The sequence below is a fragment of the Sabethes cyaneus genome, chromosome 2, assembly GCF_943734655.1.
Source record: "Sabethes cyaneus chromosome 2, idSabCyanKW18_F2, whole genome shotgun sequence".
Lineage (NCBI taxonomy): Eukaryota > Metazoa > Arthropoda > Insecta > Diptera > Culicidae > Sabethes > Sabethes cyaneus.
In genome coordinates this window covers 203,073,451-203,091,519 of record NC_071354.1, presented here as the reverse complement: position 1 = coordinate 203,091,519, position 18,069 = coordinate 203,073,451, and the positions used below count along the sequence as shown (strand labels likewise).

Here is an 18,069-nt window from a genome sequence, read left to right as displayed (position 1 = left end):
ACCAACAACTAACGCAAAATGACAGGTAGCGTAATAAAGCAAACAGCTAGAGAGCTCGGGCAACCTCGCGCATATATGCATACACACTAAGCAACACTAGCAAACCGCGTTTGCAACACTACATCTCATCTCACTAACTGCGTGGTTTCATCGTGAGTCGTGAACGGTCAGTCAAGTCAGGTTTTGACGTAGGACTACGTACGAAAAGAACCCCAAAAATATGAAGGTGTGAGCATCACGAAAAATTGATAGGTTTTGAACGCTAAAACTCAATGATTCTCTGATTTACAATATGGTACAAATGTATCGAAAAATGTTCTGCGCATCGACTTCTCAAAGGAAACTGTTGATTCTTGGAAAGCCGCTATCGAAAAACGCATAAGGGTCATTCCACGGGAAATTTACAGTCAAAATTTTTTTTCTCTCTGGAACATTTTTTTTACGTTCTTTGTTCAAAAAAAATCGACACGTATTTTTGTATTTCGATGTTAATGTTGGAATTCGCAAGATATGATTTTTTAAAGTATTGTAATTCGAAAAAAATATTATTTTTTAATGCAGATTGTAAACATAGTTTGTAATATCAAAAAATGACTTTGTGCCAGATGTGTTCACTATTCCACAAGCTTTCAAAATTGGTATACCATACCTCCTCTCGATTGTTTTTCAATAGTTAAATAGTGCATTTTTATAAACAATTGCAATTTTTTCAAAGTTGGAACTTTTTTTCTCAATTTTTTTTATTTTAAAATATTTGTTGATCTTTCTCAAAGAAGCATGCGTCTGAGGGAATTGAAACGGAAACGAAACACATGTTTGCGCAACCTTCGCCGGTTGAGATCAACTGAAACCAAGTATAATTTCAAGCATTCAAGCGATGACTACCGTAGGTTAAATGCTGGTCTTTACAAATCGTATGTGCTGAGAGTTCAAACTGATCTGCGCCGAAATCCAAAAAAGTTTTGGACTTTTGTAAACACAAAACGTAAATGCCGCTCGACTATTACGGATGTGTATTACGATGAAGTGGAATCCTGCTCAGCGTCTAGTTCATGCGAGCTATTTGCTAAATTTTTCTCCACGGTATTTGCTTCTGAAGTTTCTCCTGAAGAGGATGTTATGCGTGCCGCAGAAAGCATTCCTGCCGATTTAATCGATCTCGATGTTTTTGAAATTACTAACGATATGATAATAACTGCTGCGAAAAAGTTGAAGTGTTCGTATTCTGCTGGTCCGGATGGAATTCCGGCTGTTCTTTTGAGCCGTTGCATGGAAATTCTGGCTGCGCCACTTTGCTGCATTTTCAACGAATCGTTATCCTAAGGAAAATTCCCTGATGTTTGGAAATATTCGTATATGTTCCCGGTTTATAAGAGTGGTGACCGTCGAAATGTACGAAACTACCGTGGGATTACCAGTTTATCGGCTGCATCTAAGTTGTTCGAAACGATTGTGAGCACTGTTATGCTAAGTAGCACGAGGAATTACATTTCCTCTGATCAGCATGGATTTGTTCCTGGTCGCTCCGTGACAACTAACCTCCTCGATTTCACATCAAACTGCATTCGGGATATTGAACAAAAAGCGCAAGTCGATGTAATTTATACAGACCTGAAAGCTGCATTCGACCGAATTGATCATCACATCTTGCTTAAAAAAGTTTTACGTTTGGGAGCTTCACAGCGGTTTGTTTCGTGGCTAAAATCATTCTTGTGTGATAGAGTTCTGCAAGTTAAACTTAGATCGGATTTATCAACTACATTTACAAACAAATCTGGTGTACCGCAGGGTAGCACGCTTGGCCCTCTCCTTTTCATCATTTTCTTCAATGACGCAGCAAATGTCTTAGGAAATAGTTGCCGACTAGTTTACGCCGATGACCTAAAGATCTATCTGACGATTCGTTGCATCGAGGATTGTTATTGTCTCCAGTTTTTATTAGATAAATTTGTGACGTGGTGTAAACTAAATTCGCTAATAGTAAGCATTGCTAAGTGCCAGGTGATTACATTTCATCGAATTCAATCGCCTATTATTTTTGAGTATAGTATTGATGGGCAAGCGTTAAATAGAGTCGACTACGTTAACGATCTTGGTGTTATTCTGGACTGTAAGCTGACGTTTGATAGGCACTGTCGCTGCTAGAGCGGAATGATAAAAATAAATAACTTAGCTGGAGGCATTATCGCTTCCAGAGGTAGAGCAAACAAGCTGCTTAGCTAGACGCGCCAACGATGTAAAAAAAAAAAAAAATAAACACGCCAGCAAAACGATCCATCTGATCGGGAGTAGGAAAATCAGAATATGAAAAGGAATCTGAAAAACCATCTCGTGCAGGGATTATGTACTGATTAGACTACCTGCTTAGGGCATGAAAGATTAAGCCACTCCCATGTGTCGCATTTAGAATTTCTTTCTCTTTTTATCGTTAGGACGCAATGAGCAGTGTTCAAACAATTATAGTGTTTTAGAATAAGCGCCCGTTAGACTCCAGAAGGAAAATAAATAAAAATTATGGATATTTGAAGAAAAGTCTGGTATCTAAAGGGACATAGTATATAAGTAAATTTTTCTGGGATGCTTTACATAAGTATCCATCGATTATTCAACGCGTAGCTTTAAGACGACAATTGTAACCTTTTTCAATAAAGTTAAGTTTTCCTGGGAACAGTTTCCCACAGTAGTGAAGTGAATTTAGTTAATCAGCACGAGTGAATATCACAGCCAATTTCCAAGTACGACCTAGTCGGAAAGTGACTTTGTGCTAGCAGGCAAAACCACCGGCTAAGACCATCTCTAGCCAAAATAAGTGTTGCTCGCGACAACATTTAATGGTGGCTATCCAGAGAGGATAGTAAGGAAGGCGAACTCACGGAATAAAACCAGGAAGCTTCCAACCAGACTGTTTGGTTGAATTTTTGTGTCGACTTCTGCCACTGGCGGTGGAAGTGACAATTCTTGACCCGCGCTAGGGTAAGAAAGTAAAAAAAAAAAAGACCTGTCGCAAGCGTACAGGCACTAAGTCGAGGAAAATAATACTCGCAATTTCAGTCAGAAAGCTGACTGTTTTGAGTCGACTTCTACCACAAGGGTAGAAGTGACAATTGTTGGCCCGCACAAGGGTAATTAAAAAAGACCTGCTGCAAGCAAGCAGGCAAAAGACGGGACGACTTCTACCAGTTTGGGGCAGCACCCGCTATCATTGGCGCTCAAGGAGGCCGGTGATATCTACCGACAACAGGCGTCGGTGCTATCCAAAATCTCAAGTTCAGTGAGCTGCTTGAGTCACTAGCAGGCGCTAGTGTAATCCGAAAAAACACCGGCACACGAGGAGGCCGGTGCAACCCAACCGACAGAAGGCGTCGGTGCTATCTAAAATCTCAAGTTCAGTGAGCTGCTTGAGTCACTAGCAGGCGCTAGTGCCATTGTAATCGTCGGCGCTCAAGGAGGCCGGTGATATTTACCGACAGGCGTCGGTGTTAACCAAAATCTCAAGTTCAGTGAGCTGCTTGAGTCACTAGCAGGCGCTAGTGTAATCCGAAAAAACACCGGCACACGAGGAGGCCGGTGCAACCCAACCGACAGAAGGCGTCGGTGTTAACCAAAATCTCAAGTTCAGTGAGCTGCTTGAGTCACTAGCAGGCGCTAGTGCCATTGTAATCGTCGGTCAGCAAGGAGACCGGTGATATTTACCGACAGGCGTCGGTGCTATCTAAAATCTCAAGTTCAGTGAGCTGCTTGAGTCACTAGCAGGCGCTAGTGTGATCCGAAAAAACACCGGCACACAAGGAGGCCGGTGCAACCCAACCGACGGAAGGTCGGTGCTATCCAAAAGCTCAAGTCTAGTGGGCTAGCTTGAGTCACTAGTAGGCGACTAGTGTAATCCGAAACATCGGCGCTCAAATAGGCCGGTGACACTCCAACCAACAGGCGGTCGGTGATTCCAACACATCGGCACCCAGTCGGTGGCAAAAGGTCGGTGAACCGAAGCAGCAGCGTAGCAGCATCGGGAATCAGCTGGTGGCAACCGCATCGACGAACGGTCGGTGAACCCTAGAATCAACAAACACAGCAGACACAGGCAAAGGCAAAGAAAAACATCTGGTGAGTGAAAATGCACAAAATTTTAGTAAATAATAAAAACGGCAATTGCCGTCTTTGTGAAAAACCCGATAGCATCGGCACGTTGGTAGCCTGCGACGAATGTGATCGCTGGTTCCACGTGTCATGCGCGGGATTAGATCACACTCCCGGCGAAAAGGAGCCGTGGATTTGTTTTAAATGTAAGAGACTCTACGACGAGATCTCGAGTAGGGACAAGAAGATTTCTCGATTAGAAACTCCCGACAGCTCGCATGTCGAGGCATTTAACGAAATTATTAACAAAATAAAAGAAATTAATGTCGAGAAGCATTCATCAACTGACAATTTCTTGATGAAACAGTCGATGATTGACTTGCCATATTTTGATGGGGCATATAATCTTTGGCCCAGATTTAAACAAACCTTTATCGAAACCACGAATAAAGGTAATTTTTCCGATTTGGAAAATTTGTATAGACTGCAAAAAAGTCTCAAAGGAAATGCATTGAAATTAGTCAGTGCACTCCTGTTGGATTCCGCCAACGTCGGAATAATTTTGAATAAATTAGAAGAACATTTCGGCAGTTCCGAAATGGTCTATAATGGCTTATTAAAAGAAGTACTTTCGTTAAAGGCTCCACGATTAGAAATGCCTAAAACGGTAGTCGATTTTATATCAGGGATTGGAAACCTGGTAATAACTATGAAAAGTTTAAATAGAGAGGAATATTTAAATGACCAACGTCTGATTAAAGACTTGGCCTTTAAATTACCAACAACATTGCATCAAAAATGGTTGATGCACCTTAATGAGGAGAGACTCATGTCAACTCCTAAAAACCCCTATACGGCTCCAACATTGGAAAATTTTTATAAGTGGTTGAAACCACAAGAAACTCTTGCGAACATGTTAATCGCGGAAAGAGGCGTTAACTATGAAAGAACAAGACCAGACCGGGTGAATTTCCTCGGTAATAAACAGTCCAGATGCTTTGCTTGCAAGGGCGATCATCGTTTATCTGATTGCCTAAATTTTAAAAGGATGCCACTTGACAAAAGAAGGCAATTCACAAGGGAAAGGAAAATTTGTTTCTCTTGTTGTAATTACAGCAACCATAGAATGCAGGATTGCAAGATTGGTAAAACATGTGGTGTTGACGGTTGCACATTGAAGCACCATCCATTGCTGCACGCGCCCTTTAATACAAGAAACAACAATTCAGACACGTCAAGAAGACAACCTGAAAATGTAAATTGTCTTGTGCAAAATAACAAGACTATCTACTATCAAGTAGTGCCGATTACAATAATCGGCGAAGACTGCGAATATAAAACATTCGCTTTCTTTGATACAGGTTCGTCTGTAAGTTTGATCAAGGAACAAGTTGCAAATGATGTTAAAGCAACAGGTTCATGTGTTCCGCTAACGCTTGCCTGGACCAACGGAGAAGTCCAGGAAGAACGGAATAGTCAGGTAATACAAATTAAGGTCCAAGCCGATAATGGACAAATCTTTACCATTAAAAACATGAGAACAGTTGATGAACTGAATTTACCTGTTCAATCAATAGATATGAAACAATTAAAATCACGATATCCTTACCTTCGTGATGTAAATATGCGATCATATGAGCAAGCGGTACCCACCATACTATTGGGGCTACCTCATGCTTATTTATTTAAGGCAATAGCAGAACGCTCGAGGGGAAATAATGAGCCCATTGCCAAACAAACAAAATTGGGATGGACTATTTTTGGTGGTAGCGAAGTTAATACTAACACCAAAAACTTGTTCTCCATAGATGAAGTTATTGAAGAAGAGAAGTCAATTAGAGAAATGATGTCGAATTACTTCTCAACAGAAGCCTTTGGGGTAAAAGTCCCACAAACCAACCTGATTCCGAAAGCGGATGAGCAAGCCATTAAAATAATGGAAAACACCTTAACAAAAACTAACCAGGGCTATGAGATTGGCCTGTTATGGAAAAATGAAGACGTGAAATTTCCAAACAGCTTTAAAACTGCGTTGGGACGTCTTCTAATACAAGAAAGAAAGATGGATAAGGATCCAACACTAAGAGATTGGTATAATGCCAAGATAAAAGAATATGTCGAAAAGGGATATATGCGTAAATTAACAGTTGAAGAGTATATGAAAAGTACTCCAAAAACATTTTATCTCCCTCACTTCGTGACTATAAACAAAAATAAGCAGCCGCCGAAACCAAGACTAGTATTCGACGCAGCTGCAAAAATGGAGGGCGTTTCCCTCAATTCTCAATTGCTATCAGGACCAGATATGACTGAATCAGCCTTAGGAATCAAGATACGCTTTAGAGAAGCACCATTCGCGATTTCAGGCGACATTCAGGAGATGTTCCATCGAGTTGGAATAATAAAAGAAGATCGGCAAGCCCAACGAATCCTCTTTAGGGAAAGTTCCAAGGTTCGTTTGGACGTTTACGAGATGCAAGTAATGACGTTTGGTGCGACATGCTCGCCAGCTTGCGCGCAATTCGTAAAGAACACAAACGCGAAAAACTTCTTAAGCGAAAGTCCTGATGCAGTAGAAGCAATTATCAGAAATCATTATGTAGATGATTATCTAGATAGCTTCCATGACATAACTAATGCGACAAGAATAGTTTCAGATGTAATTCGCATACATGATGGGGCAAGCTTTAAAATAAGAGGCTTTGTTTCAAATTCTAAAGAACTACTCAGCAAATTGCCGGCTGATAGAATATCGCCAATAAAAGAAGTCTCTCTTGATGAAGAGCAAAACTTCGAGAAAATATTGGGCATGTATTGGAATACACAATCCGATACATTTAAATACAAATTAAAAATACCTGAAGCAGTCACATTAGAACCAACGAAAAGAGAAGTTTTGTCTTTCATTATGAGTGTGTATGACCCATTAGGACTCATATCTCACATAACGATAGAGTCAAAATTAATAATGCAAGATTTGTGGCGCACTGGTATTGAATGGGATGATAAAATTCCCGACAATTTGAATAAAACTTGGCAAAACTGGATAAAAAAGCTATCGGTACTTGAGAACTTGAGTATTCCAAGATGTTACTCTCTTCAACAAAAGGAATCTAGAAGAGAACTTCATATATTTTGCGACGCATCATTAAAGGCATACGCAACTGTAATATATATGAGAACTATGTCACATTTGCAAACTGATGTCACTATAGTCGCCGCCAAAGCTAGAGTCGCGCCTACGAAAATTATATCGGTGCCGCGACTAGAGCTGCAGGCAGCAGTTTTGGGAACTCGTTTATTAAACACAGTACAAAGCGAGTTAAGATTAACTATCCACAAAACAATCTTTTGGACTGATTCGAAAACAGTCTTGAGCTGGATAAAATCAGATGTTAGAAAGTATAAGCAGTTTGTGCAATATCGAGTAAGTGAGATTCTCGATAGTACAATGGAATCTCAATGGAGATATATAGATTCCGCATCAAACCCTGCTGATGAAGGAACAAAGGTAATTTCATCAGAGTCTAAATTTATAGAAGGCCCATCCTTTTTAAAACTAAAGGAATCCGAATGGCCAACGAAATTCAATGATATATCAATTAAAGAGTCGTGTCATGAAGAATTACGACCCATGTATACGCTAAAGGAAATCGATAAGCCACGGTTCGATATTTTATGTATTACTTGGTGCTCTGATTGGAATCGGTTGAAAAGAGCACTCTGCATAATTAAAAAGTTCGCGCAATTTATTAAAAGTAAAAGGCGAAACTTACCCTTTAATAACATAATAACCGCTTCTGATATGCAGCAAGCTGAAGAGTTTTTGATTCGAACCGCTCAATGGAATGCGTTTCCTGATGAGATGGTGGAATTGCAAACTACTGGAACGGTTGATAAAAGCAGTAGGATTCGAACTCTCACGCCGTTTGTGGCAGACAACGGTATAATGAGATCAGAAACACGTTATAAAAATACGAAATTTGTTCCATATGCGGCTCGATATCCCTACATTTTACCAGATAAACATCATGTATCTGAGTTAATACTGAAACACCAACATGAGCGTTTCAAGCATAAGAAAATGAAGGCTGCTATAGCAGCAGTCCAACAGAAATATCATATCATTCACATTGACGCCGGTATGAGAAAAATTAAAAATCGTTGCCAGCGTTGTAAGAATGAATCTGCGAGAGCAAAGGCGCCTAAAATGGCACCATTGCCCGAGTGTAGATTACAACCATTCGTAAAGCCGGGAGTGTTACACATACGGGAGTGGATTATTTTGGTCCATATAACGTATCGGTTAATAGACGGTCGGAGAAAAGATGGGGAGCTCTATTTACATGTATGACAACTAGAGCTGTTTATATAGAAGTAGCACAGAACTTAAGTGCAGATGCATTCTTATTGTGCCTCACTACAGTCCAAGCTAGACGAGGTAGAATTAAGCACCTTTATAGCGATAACGGAACTAATTTTGTTGGAGCAGATAATGAGCTGAAAAAACTTCAACGTCGGTTGTCTACTGAAGGAATTGAATGGCATTTTAATACTCCAGCCTCTCCACACCACGGTGGATGCTGGGAGAGGCAGGTGTACGAAATAAAGACTTTAATGCCCAGTGAAACAATGCCTGAGCACGTCTTTAGACACCTTTTGGCAGAAATTGAATTTATAATAAATTGTAGGCCACTAACAGCCATTTCACTTGACGCCACTGATGATGAACCACTCACTCCAAACCACTTTTTATTTGGATGCGCCGGGGAACCAGAACCTTCCCTGAATGACACCTCCAAAGCGGAAGCGTCAAGACAACAGTGGAAGCGCGTTCAACTACTAGCAAAAAATTATTGGGATCGTTGGTTACATGAGTATCTTCCTTCAATCGCAAGGAGATCCAAATGGACAGAAGAGATTCGCAATATACGTGTTGGTGACATCGTAATGATAGCCGATGATCATCATAAAGCAAAGTGGCAAAAGGGAATGGTAATAGAAGTACATCCGGGCAAAGACCAAAAGGTTCGCTCGGCCACAATCAGAACGACGACAGGAATATTAAAAAGACCCGTTGTTAAGTTAGCCGTACTAGATGTAAGCCCTCCGAGTGAAGAGGGAGGTACCGCAAAAGGAGAAGAAAATTTGGGCGTTGAACTCAAACAAACAATAAAGCAAAATTTTGAAGAGCAAAGTTCTAGGAAGCCGCATGCTGTAAAGTCAAGTGCAGGCAATAAACATAACTTTGTTGGTGTAGTAAAAAGAACGCCAACCGAAATATTTAAACCATACGAATATGGGAAGAGAAAATGCATTGATCTTGACGAAGTCAAACGGATTGCAGCTCAAATTTCAAAACCCGAACCAAAGCGTAAGAGAAAAGCTATAATTAGACCCTGGACGTGGGGTAATTTACTTATGCTTATTTACATTATATGTGCGGCATTCGGATCCGTGTTTTCCTATGAAGGTTCCGGGCTAATCGCTTATGACTGCGGCAATCCTGAAGTTAACTTAACGAGTTATTCATTATTAGATGTAGCATCTTGTATTCCACCTTCCAACAATTTAACGACGGAAGAAGTGCAAATACAGGTCTTGCAACGTAATGTCAAAAGCGAAATACATGTATTCCAATGCAAGGTGATAATGAAGCGCCGAATTAAGCATTGTGGTATGCATTCGCATACATCTGAATTCGAGAGGGGTTATGCTTACATGGTGAAAGAGTTTACTGCAGAAGAATGTAGACTTTCACATCAACTTAATAGAGTGACACTTACAGACACTCATACGATTCGCGAACTAAAACGAAACTCTACAGTTAGAGGTGAGAAACTCATTGTGGGTTCCGTTTCTGGAAGTAGTTGTGTAGGCGGGAGACATTGGACACCCGAATATACATGGGAGAATGCATTGGTTTTTTACGAGTATGAGATAACGTTACAAGATTATGTAGCAACAGTTGACTTCGAAAGCGATACTGTATATTTGAGAAACAGTATAAATTGCTTTTATTCCCAAGGACGATGTTTAGATTCAGAAGACGGATACATCACCTGGGACGTAAACCTTAATAAAAAATGCGAAGAAACTGAGTTCGAAGTTATTTACGAGGGTACAGTAAACAAAACTAAAAACGAAAATAAACACGAAGGTCGTAAAGCGATGAATGTTATCTACAGCACAATCTCCAAGTCGAATTTGTTTTCTATTCGTGCTAGGGAGCAAACGAAAATTTGTGGTAATGTTGGTTTTACAACTGATCACCCACGAATATTAATAGTAGAAGTAGTTGGCTTCAACTCTCCCTTTATTAGACGATCTACATCAGGTAGAAATTTTGACTTGTTTACATACTTCAACTCAAAAATAACAATCGTCGAAAATTATATTGGTCAGAGCATGACTGAACTTTACAATACAGTTATGACTGAAATATGTAAAGTCGATAAAACGCTAATGGAAACAAGATTAACATTAGCACGATTAAATCCTACGGAATTTGTTTCTAGTATAATTAAGCGGTCCGGATATACGGCCGTTGTAGCAGGTGAAGTTTTACACATTTTGGAGTGTAAACCAGTTTACGTAATGCCCAGGTCGGAAGAAAACTGCTATCAAGAGATACCAGTAAATTATAATAACAAATCAATGTTTATATCACCTGTGACCAGAATTCTGCAAATTAGAGGGACGCAAATTGATTGCACACCTTTACTCCCTGCCAAATTTCGAATCGGTGGTAGATGGTATACCACAGATAGTCGTATACGAGAGACTACCGCTCCGTTACAGCTTGCAACGGATATTCTTACTACATGGTCCTACACGCCGCTACCAAATCTTATGCAAAGTGGAGTATATGATGCGGACAGTGTTGAAAAAATGAGGAATATGATATATGAACAGGGAGACAGACGTATAGCGTCTAACGTATTACACAAAATCCTAGTTGGTCAGCGACCCGATGTTCAAGGATTTCGTTTCGATGCGCTTGTTTCAAGTAGGATAGTTGAAAACGTCATCGAAAAATATTGGAGCAAGTTGATGTCCTGGTCAACTTGGCTGGGGAATATAACTTCTACATTTATTGGAATATACATGATTGGTAGGATAATTAAATTTGTAATTGATACTTTTATGCACGGACGTATATTATATGATATATACGGTCTCGGTTGGCAACTTATAGCATCATTTTGGGATTCACTAACGAGCTTCTTGTCCCACCGAGATTCAATGAGAAGAATGGCCCAAAAGAATGAAACAAATGAAATAAGTCTACATAATGAAAGTGCACCAAGGGAGGCCGATCTGCCGGCTGCACCCGAAGCATATTTATATCCAAAAATACAACAAATTAATTAGTAAATCTAGGATGATTTACGGGCCCCGGAATGTCGCTGCTAGAGCGGAATGATAAAAATAAATAACTTAGCTGGAGGCATTATCGCTTCCAGAGGTAGAGCAAACAAGCTGCTTAGCTAGACGCGCCAACGATGTAAAAAAAAAAAAATAAACACGCCAGCAAAACGATCCATCTGATCGGGAGTAGGAAAATCAGAATATGAAAAGGAATCTGAAAAACCATCTCGTGCAGGGATTATGTACTGATTAGACTACCTGCTTAGGGCATGAAAGATTAAGCCACTCCCATGTGTCGCATTTAGAATTTCTTTCTCTTTTTATCGTTAGGACGCAATGAGCAGTGTTCAAACAATTATAGTGTTTTAGAATAAGCGCCCGTTAGACTCCAGAAGGAAAATAAATAAAAATTATGGATATTTGAAGAAAAGTCTGGTATCTAAAGGGACATAGTATATAAGTAAATTTTTCTGGGATGCTTTACATAAGTATCCATCGATTATTCAACGCGTAGCTTTAAGACGACAATTGTAACCTTTTTCAATAAAGTTAAGTTTTCCTGGGAACAGTTTCCCACAGTAGTGAAGTGAATTTAGTTAATCAGCACGAGTGAATATCACAGCCAATTTCCAAGTACGACCTAGTCGGAAAGTGACTTTGTGCTAGCAGGCAAAACCACCGGCTAAGACCATCTCTAGCCAAAATAAGTGTTGCTCGCGACAACAGGCACCGAACGGAAATTGTTTCTAAAGCGAGCAAGCAACTTGGGTTCATCGCAAAAATAGGCCGGGATTTCAAAGATCCTCATTGTTTGAAAGCTTTGTACTGCTCCCTTGTACGTCCTCTACTTGAAAACGCATGCGTGGTCTGGACTCCACACCAGCTTTCATGGAACTTGCGCATCGAGCGTGTGCAGAGAAGATTTCTACGCCTGGCATTGAGGGACTTACCCTGGCGAGATCCAAATAACCTTCCGCCTTATCCGGATCGCTGTCGTCTGCTTGGACTGGATACCCTTGAACGGCGTCGCAAACTTCAACAAGTATTACTCGTGGCCAAAGTGCTGAACGGCGACATTGACTCGCCGAAGCTCCTGTCCATGATGAACTTCCGTGCATCGCAACGTGTATTAAGACCATCTTCCATGCTAGTAAACGATTTTCACCGTACAAACTTCGGCTTTTTCGAACCCATAGCGTTCAGTGTGAGGTTATTCACTACTATTGAGCATCTGTTCGAGTTCGGCGAACCTTCGCACTTGTTAAAAAGCAAAATTACTAGGTCCAGTGCAATTTGATTGTTATGTTAGTTCATTAAGACAAATTTTGTCAGATGATATAAAATAAAAATAAATAAATAAAATAAAATAAATATATATGATTTGACAGTACCCCCATACTGATGGACCCCTCGTTGCTGGGCCCCAAACAACAATGGCCGCTCCATATATTTTCTATGAAAATGATTTCCCGTGTTTTGACGTTTTAGATTGCGGTCATAGAAAAATGGCGACGTGCCGGGGGGTCGGTTTTCACTGAAAACTTCCCCAGCAATAAGGTTTTCATGTTGAATTGAACGCAGCACGCAGTGGACGCAGCCACTTATTGTTCTGTTTGGGGTGTTCCGTTCCGTATCGGATGTTTGGGTGTTTGGCCCAGATGTGACAGATATGCAGATTATTCTGCAAATTGTAAACAATTTAAATCAAATCAAAATCATATCAAACGAGGAAAACTGCATATCAAAAGCGCATTTCAAATTTTCTTGATAAAACTGCTTTCTTACAGTTTAGTTGATTTGGTTGATTTCAAATATTCCAAGTTAGATTCCAAAAAGTTTCAAATTCTTAAGCAGAAAAACTGGCATCTTTGCCCTAGGGAATCTGTTCTGCCATTGACATTTCCTCTGTTTTGGTAATCGGAAAATTTTTTAAGATCACTGAAAATAAAGATTTGTGTCGTTTGAGAAAGGTTTTTACTTTTATAAACCTCACGTAAATAAAAAAAAAAGACTTGTCACAATGCTTCCGAGTCGATTATACGGTATTATTCCATTTCTAATTGGTGAGTAATAACTTAATCTCAAAAACATAATCGAATTAAAACGAGTGATTGATTTTGTTTTCTTGTATCCTTTTTACAGCTGCTATCGGTGAAGTAAAAACCTCGCGTGTTCTTGAACTGAGCGATCGATTTTTAGATGTCCGAAACGAAGGTCAGTGGTTTGTAATGTTTTACGCACCTTGGTGTGCTCACTGCAAGAAGCTAGAACCGGTTTGGGCCCACGTAGCTCAAGCACTGTACAACACCAATATTCGAGTCGGCAGGGTAGATTGCACTCGTTTTACTGCAGTCGCGGAAGCCTTTCGGGTCAATGCATATCCCACGATTATGTTGTAAGTATTATCGTTTTTCTATGCGTTACGATATGAAACTAAACTGCAGTTTCCTTTAAACAGTATTAAAGGCCCATACGACTATGTTTACAGTGGTGAACGCAGTAAAGAAGAACTGATTCACTTTGTCAACCGAATGTCCGGTCCACCAGTTCAGCAAGTGACCCGGGTCGAAAGTTTTGATATATTAAAATCGAACAATCCTATTTTCTTTACGTATGTTGGTAAACAAGATGGAATCTTGTGGGATGTATTTTATAGTGCTGCCGAAATATATCAGCCACATGGTTATTTCTATGCTACATCAGTAGATATCGCGAAACGGCATTTCGACATCGATACCGTGCCGGCGGCTTTGGTGTATAAGGAACGAATGCATTACTATTTCCCGTATTCAGATAATTTCGAGATTATTGAGCCAGCCCATCTGAATGAGTCCCTTTTTCGCTGGGTTAATGAAGAACGATTCCCAACATTTCCCAAAATAACACGAAGTAACATACACCAAATCATACAAACCCAAAAATACCTCGTCCTGGCAGTGGTCGAAGAAAATAAGCTCAACGAAATAGCGGCTCACGAGCAGGAGTTCCGAGACATGGTGGAAATATTCGTGCACAAAAACAAGCACAAGTACCACTTTCGGTTTCAGTTTGGGTGGGTCGGAACACCGGATCTGGCGCACTCCATTGCCATGGACACACTTTCTACTCCACATTTGATAGTTTTGAATGCGAGCACCAACGAACACCATATACCGGAAGACGATCCTCTTCAGTTAACACCGGAAGCTATCGAAATCTTCCTAGATACTATCCACAACCAAACCGCTCCGGTAAGCAATGTTAGCTGTTATCAAAAAGATGCGTTAAAAAATAGTTTATTCCATTTTGGCAGACTTTTGGAGGAAATTCTCTTCCCGTTCGTATCTACCGTACTTGGTTTGAAGCGAAAACTTCCTTGTATGACATGTGGCAAGGGAATCCGGTGCTAACTTCAGTACTCTTCGGATTGCCACTGGGCTTTCTTTCGCTAATACTCTACTCGATTTGCTGTGCGGACATTCTGGACGCCGACGAAGAGGAAGAAGAGTCCAAGCATGAGAAAAAGGAGTAAGTTTGGATCATGTAAGTAGGTACAGTGAACTCAGAGCTTCGCGTCAAACCATTAAAAGTTACCGGAAGCATTCTGATAAAACTGCGTTTCTTAAGCTGCATTTAGGAGTGGATGGATCGAAATTGGATAATTCCTTTTTCCTGCCACAAGAAATTTTCTAGTCATCATTTTTAGTCGTAACACAACACTACTATCAGTATAACCATAATCTTTATTTTATTTCGTATTTAATATGTGAAAATACCACAGAATAAGTTTTTATCATTTTGTTAAAAAAATGTGTATTTAACCACAAATTTATAATTGCGCATTCCGCAAAAAGTTTTGTGCAATTCACACATCAGTATTATAATGTAAATTGTGTTAAAAAATGTTAATTTAATAAATTTTATATTCAAAGATTTTAAATAAAGAAATTCATTTGAATATTTCCTCAAAATTTCCTATTCAAATTGGATTTCCATCGGTTAACGCTAATACAATCAAGATCAAATGTTTAGATTGCTAAAAAGTTATGCTGATATGTAGTGGTTTTAATTTAAACAATTGTAGTTTGCGGGAATTTAAAGTGTATGTTTTTAAAAATGTAATAAAATACAAATATTGGTGTGTAGCCATCCCGAAAATATCACAGTTTCACTGAGATAATTTGATTACAATAATTGAAAATGTCCTGGAAAAAAGTTTCACCAAAGAAACGAAAAATAATTATGTTAATATCATTTATTGTAACGCTATTCGATTACTGCTTTTTATACGTATTGAGAACGATGTCGCGATAGCTAAAATTCGTGCACACATCGATATTACTGGAAGCACCGGCAATGGACATCAGTTTGGTCGGTTCGGTTTGCAGCACCACACTGTAAACGGCTGGCGCTGAGATCGGTATTTCCGCTGTGATGTCCCCGTTGAAATTGTACTGGTAAAAATTCTTGCAATGACCGGCTGCGTAGATCACGTCGTCAATAAATCCGGATACATGTACTCGCTCCGGGAACGCCAGGTCTGTTGTACATTCCAACGAACGCAGATGCCAGAGGGAGAATCGTGGTCCTCCCCCGCACACTAACCAATCCTCGTTGATGGACACTGTTCCTTGCCATTTGCCGAATTCTGGTCGATTTAACATTTCTTTGCAGTGAGGTTCTATTTTACCGGTAAACTTAGCTTGTCGTGGGTCCCACAGCAGTACCAACCCATCTTCGGAGGCAGTTGCCACTTTCCCCTCACAACCCGAAACACAATGGATATAATCCTGGTGTGCTTGATATTTTCTTATGATTCGACCATCTTCCAGGGAAACAGCATACATTATGTTGTCTCCACAACCAGCGTATATAATTTCTCGTTCCTTGTCCAACCAAAGATAGTTTACTTCATTTATGTCCGTGTATTCAGCGGAAGTAGGCAGTTTAACAGTCCAGGCTTTTTTACCGATGGTTGCTGTTTTCGCATTCCATTGATAGCCACAAATTTCTCCGTTTAATCCAGCTATTAGAAAATCTTTGTGAAAAGAGAGACTGTACACTTGGCATTTTTCTTGCAGAGTGAAGATGACCTGCGGTTCGGTTGGGTCAGTAACAGAATTGTCAACGCACGAAATTCGATCAATACTAAAATGCAAAAATTATACAGTTAATTGTCGTTGAAAAGTTTTACAAAATGTTTACCTATATATTAGTATTTCTCCAAAATTACTTCCACAAAACAAAAATTTACCATCGTCGGAAATGGTTTGTGAGAGAATGGTTGTATAGAAACACTTTTTTATGTCAACCATTGTATTTAATAAAATGTTTACTTTAAATTTAAATGAGAATGGAATTGTAAGTTTTATGAACTTTACTAAAACTTAAACAGCATCCGATATGTATCGTCGTTTTGTAAATATTCTTCTCCGCGTTCAGCTAAGCTCGGCTTTATTACACAAGCCCTTTAGAATCGTAGACATGCACATGACAGCGCCTACCGACACGCTTATCGTGATAACTATAAATTGAATGTTGAAGTTAACTCCTTCTGATGGAAACTTTACCAGAATTGAGATTGCTGACAGCTACCGTACGCACACTATGCCGCGTATACGTACACGCGATTTGTTGCTGCTGCTGTTGGTTTTTCCATGACGTTTTTCAAACTGGGGGAAAACAAACCACCAACACAATCGCAATTTAGCAAGCTCTATATAGGGATGCCAGATACCTTAAAAAGCCTTCGTATCGAGCTTTTCGCAGACTTAATGGCGGCTAGTGGGTACACTTTTCAAAAATGTTTATTTGCTTTTAGCAACTCCGCTCACGTACACTTGATAATTTTATAACAACAATCAAGGGTGTAAATGTTAACTTATGAATAAAGTTGCCAAAGGCATGCTAATATTTTCCGATAGTTGTACCCACCAGCCGCCATTACGCACGCGAAAAGGTGGATAACTTCTGCTCAAGGAAAGGTGCCGCTCAAGGGCTTTTCCACAGCTGTGGTTACAATGCATAAACGCAAAAAGTTAATAAGAAATGATAATCCACCTTTTCGCGCGGGTAAAGGCGGCTAGTAGGTAGACTTTTCGACAATGTTTATTTGCTTTTAGGAACTTCGCTCACGTACGCTTGGAAGTTCTATACAGCAATAATCAGGGTTGGAAATATCAACAATCAACAATGACGTGAATAAAGTTGCCTAAGGCATGCAAACGTTCTCCGAAAGTTGTACCCACTAGCCGCCATTACGCACGCAAAAAGGTGGGGTTAAGGTTAAGGTTAAGGTTAACTGGGTGTTCGCTAGTTGGGCCATGCTCCAACTACAACGCACTTGAATCACTTGCGAACTGACGTGACACGGGCGTCATCTTTGACTCACAAGATCTTGCAAGCAAACGACCACTTGCTTACAAGCGAGCGATCGCTTATGTCAAACAGCAGAGAGATTACAAAGGTACGGGAGATAGAATTATGCAAAATTCAGTTTGTTTCATCGGAAATCTGTACACTGAGAAAACTTTTCGTAGTTTCTATGTGTCCCACATATAGATTTTTGCAATATGCCCAGTAAATGATCTTTATATGCCAAACAGTTATCATTTATGTACACGCGAAAAATGATATTCATAT

General features: G+C 39.9%; 2 protein-coding genes across 2 annotated transcripts; one reads left to right on the top strand and one right to left on the bottom strand.

Annotated features, from left to right (window-relative positions):
* Positions 1–13,412: 13,412 nt before the first annotated feature.
* Positions 13,413–15,291, top strand: LOC128737131 (protein disulfide-isomerase TMX3). The gene is made up of 4 exons (XM_053831696.1): positions 13,413–13,511; positions 13,591–13,843; positions 13,907–14,678; positions 14,741–15,291. Exons 1-4 carry the CDS (start codon positions 13,469–13,471, stop codon positions 14,957–14,959), a joined length of 1,287 nt encoding a protein of 428 aa, XP_053687671.1. The 5' UTR covers positions 13,413–13,468; the 3' UTR covers positions 14,960–15,291.
* Positions 15,292–15,686: 395 nt separating this feature from the next.
* On the bottom strand, positions 15,687–16,847 carry LOC128737470 (THO complex subunit 6). Its single transcript, XM_053832110.1, has 2 exons — positions 16,633–16,847; positions 15,687–16,575 (listed from the first exon to the last, which is right to left on the bottom strand). The coding sequence occupies exons 1-2, from the start codon at positions 16,740–16,742 to the stop codon at positions 15,702–15,704; spliced, it is 984 nt and encodes a 327-aa protein (XP_053688085.1). The 5' UTR covers positions 16,743–16,847; the 3' UTR covers positions 15,687–15,701.
* Between the last annotated feature and the right edge of the window lie 1,222 nt (positions 16,848–18,069).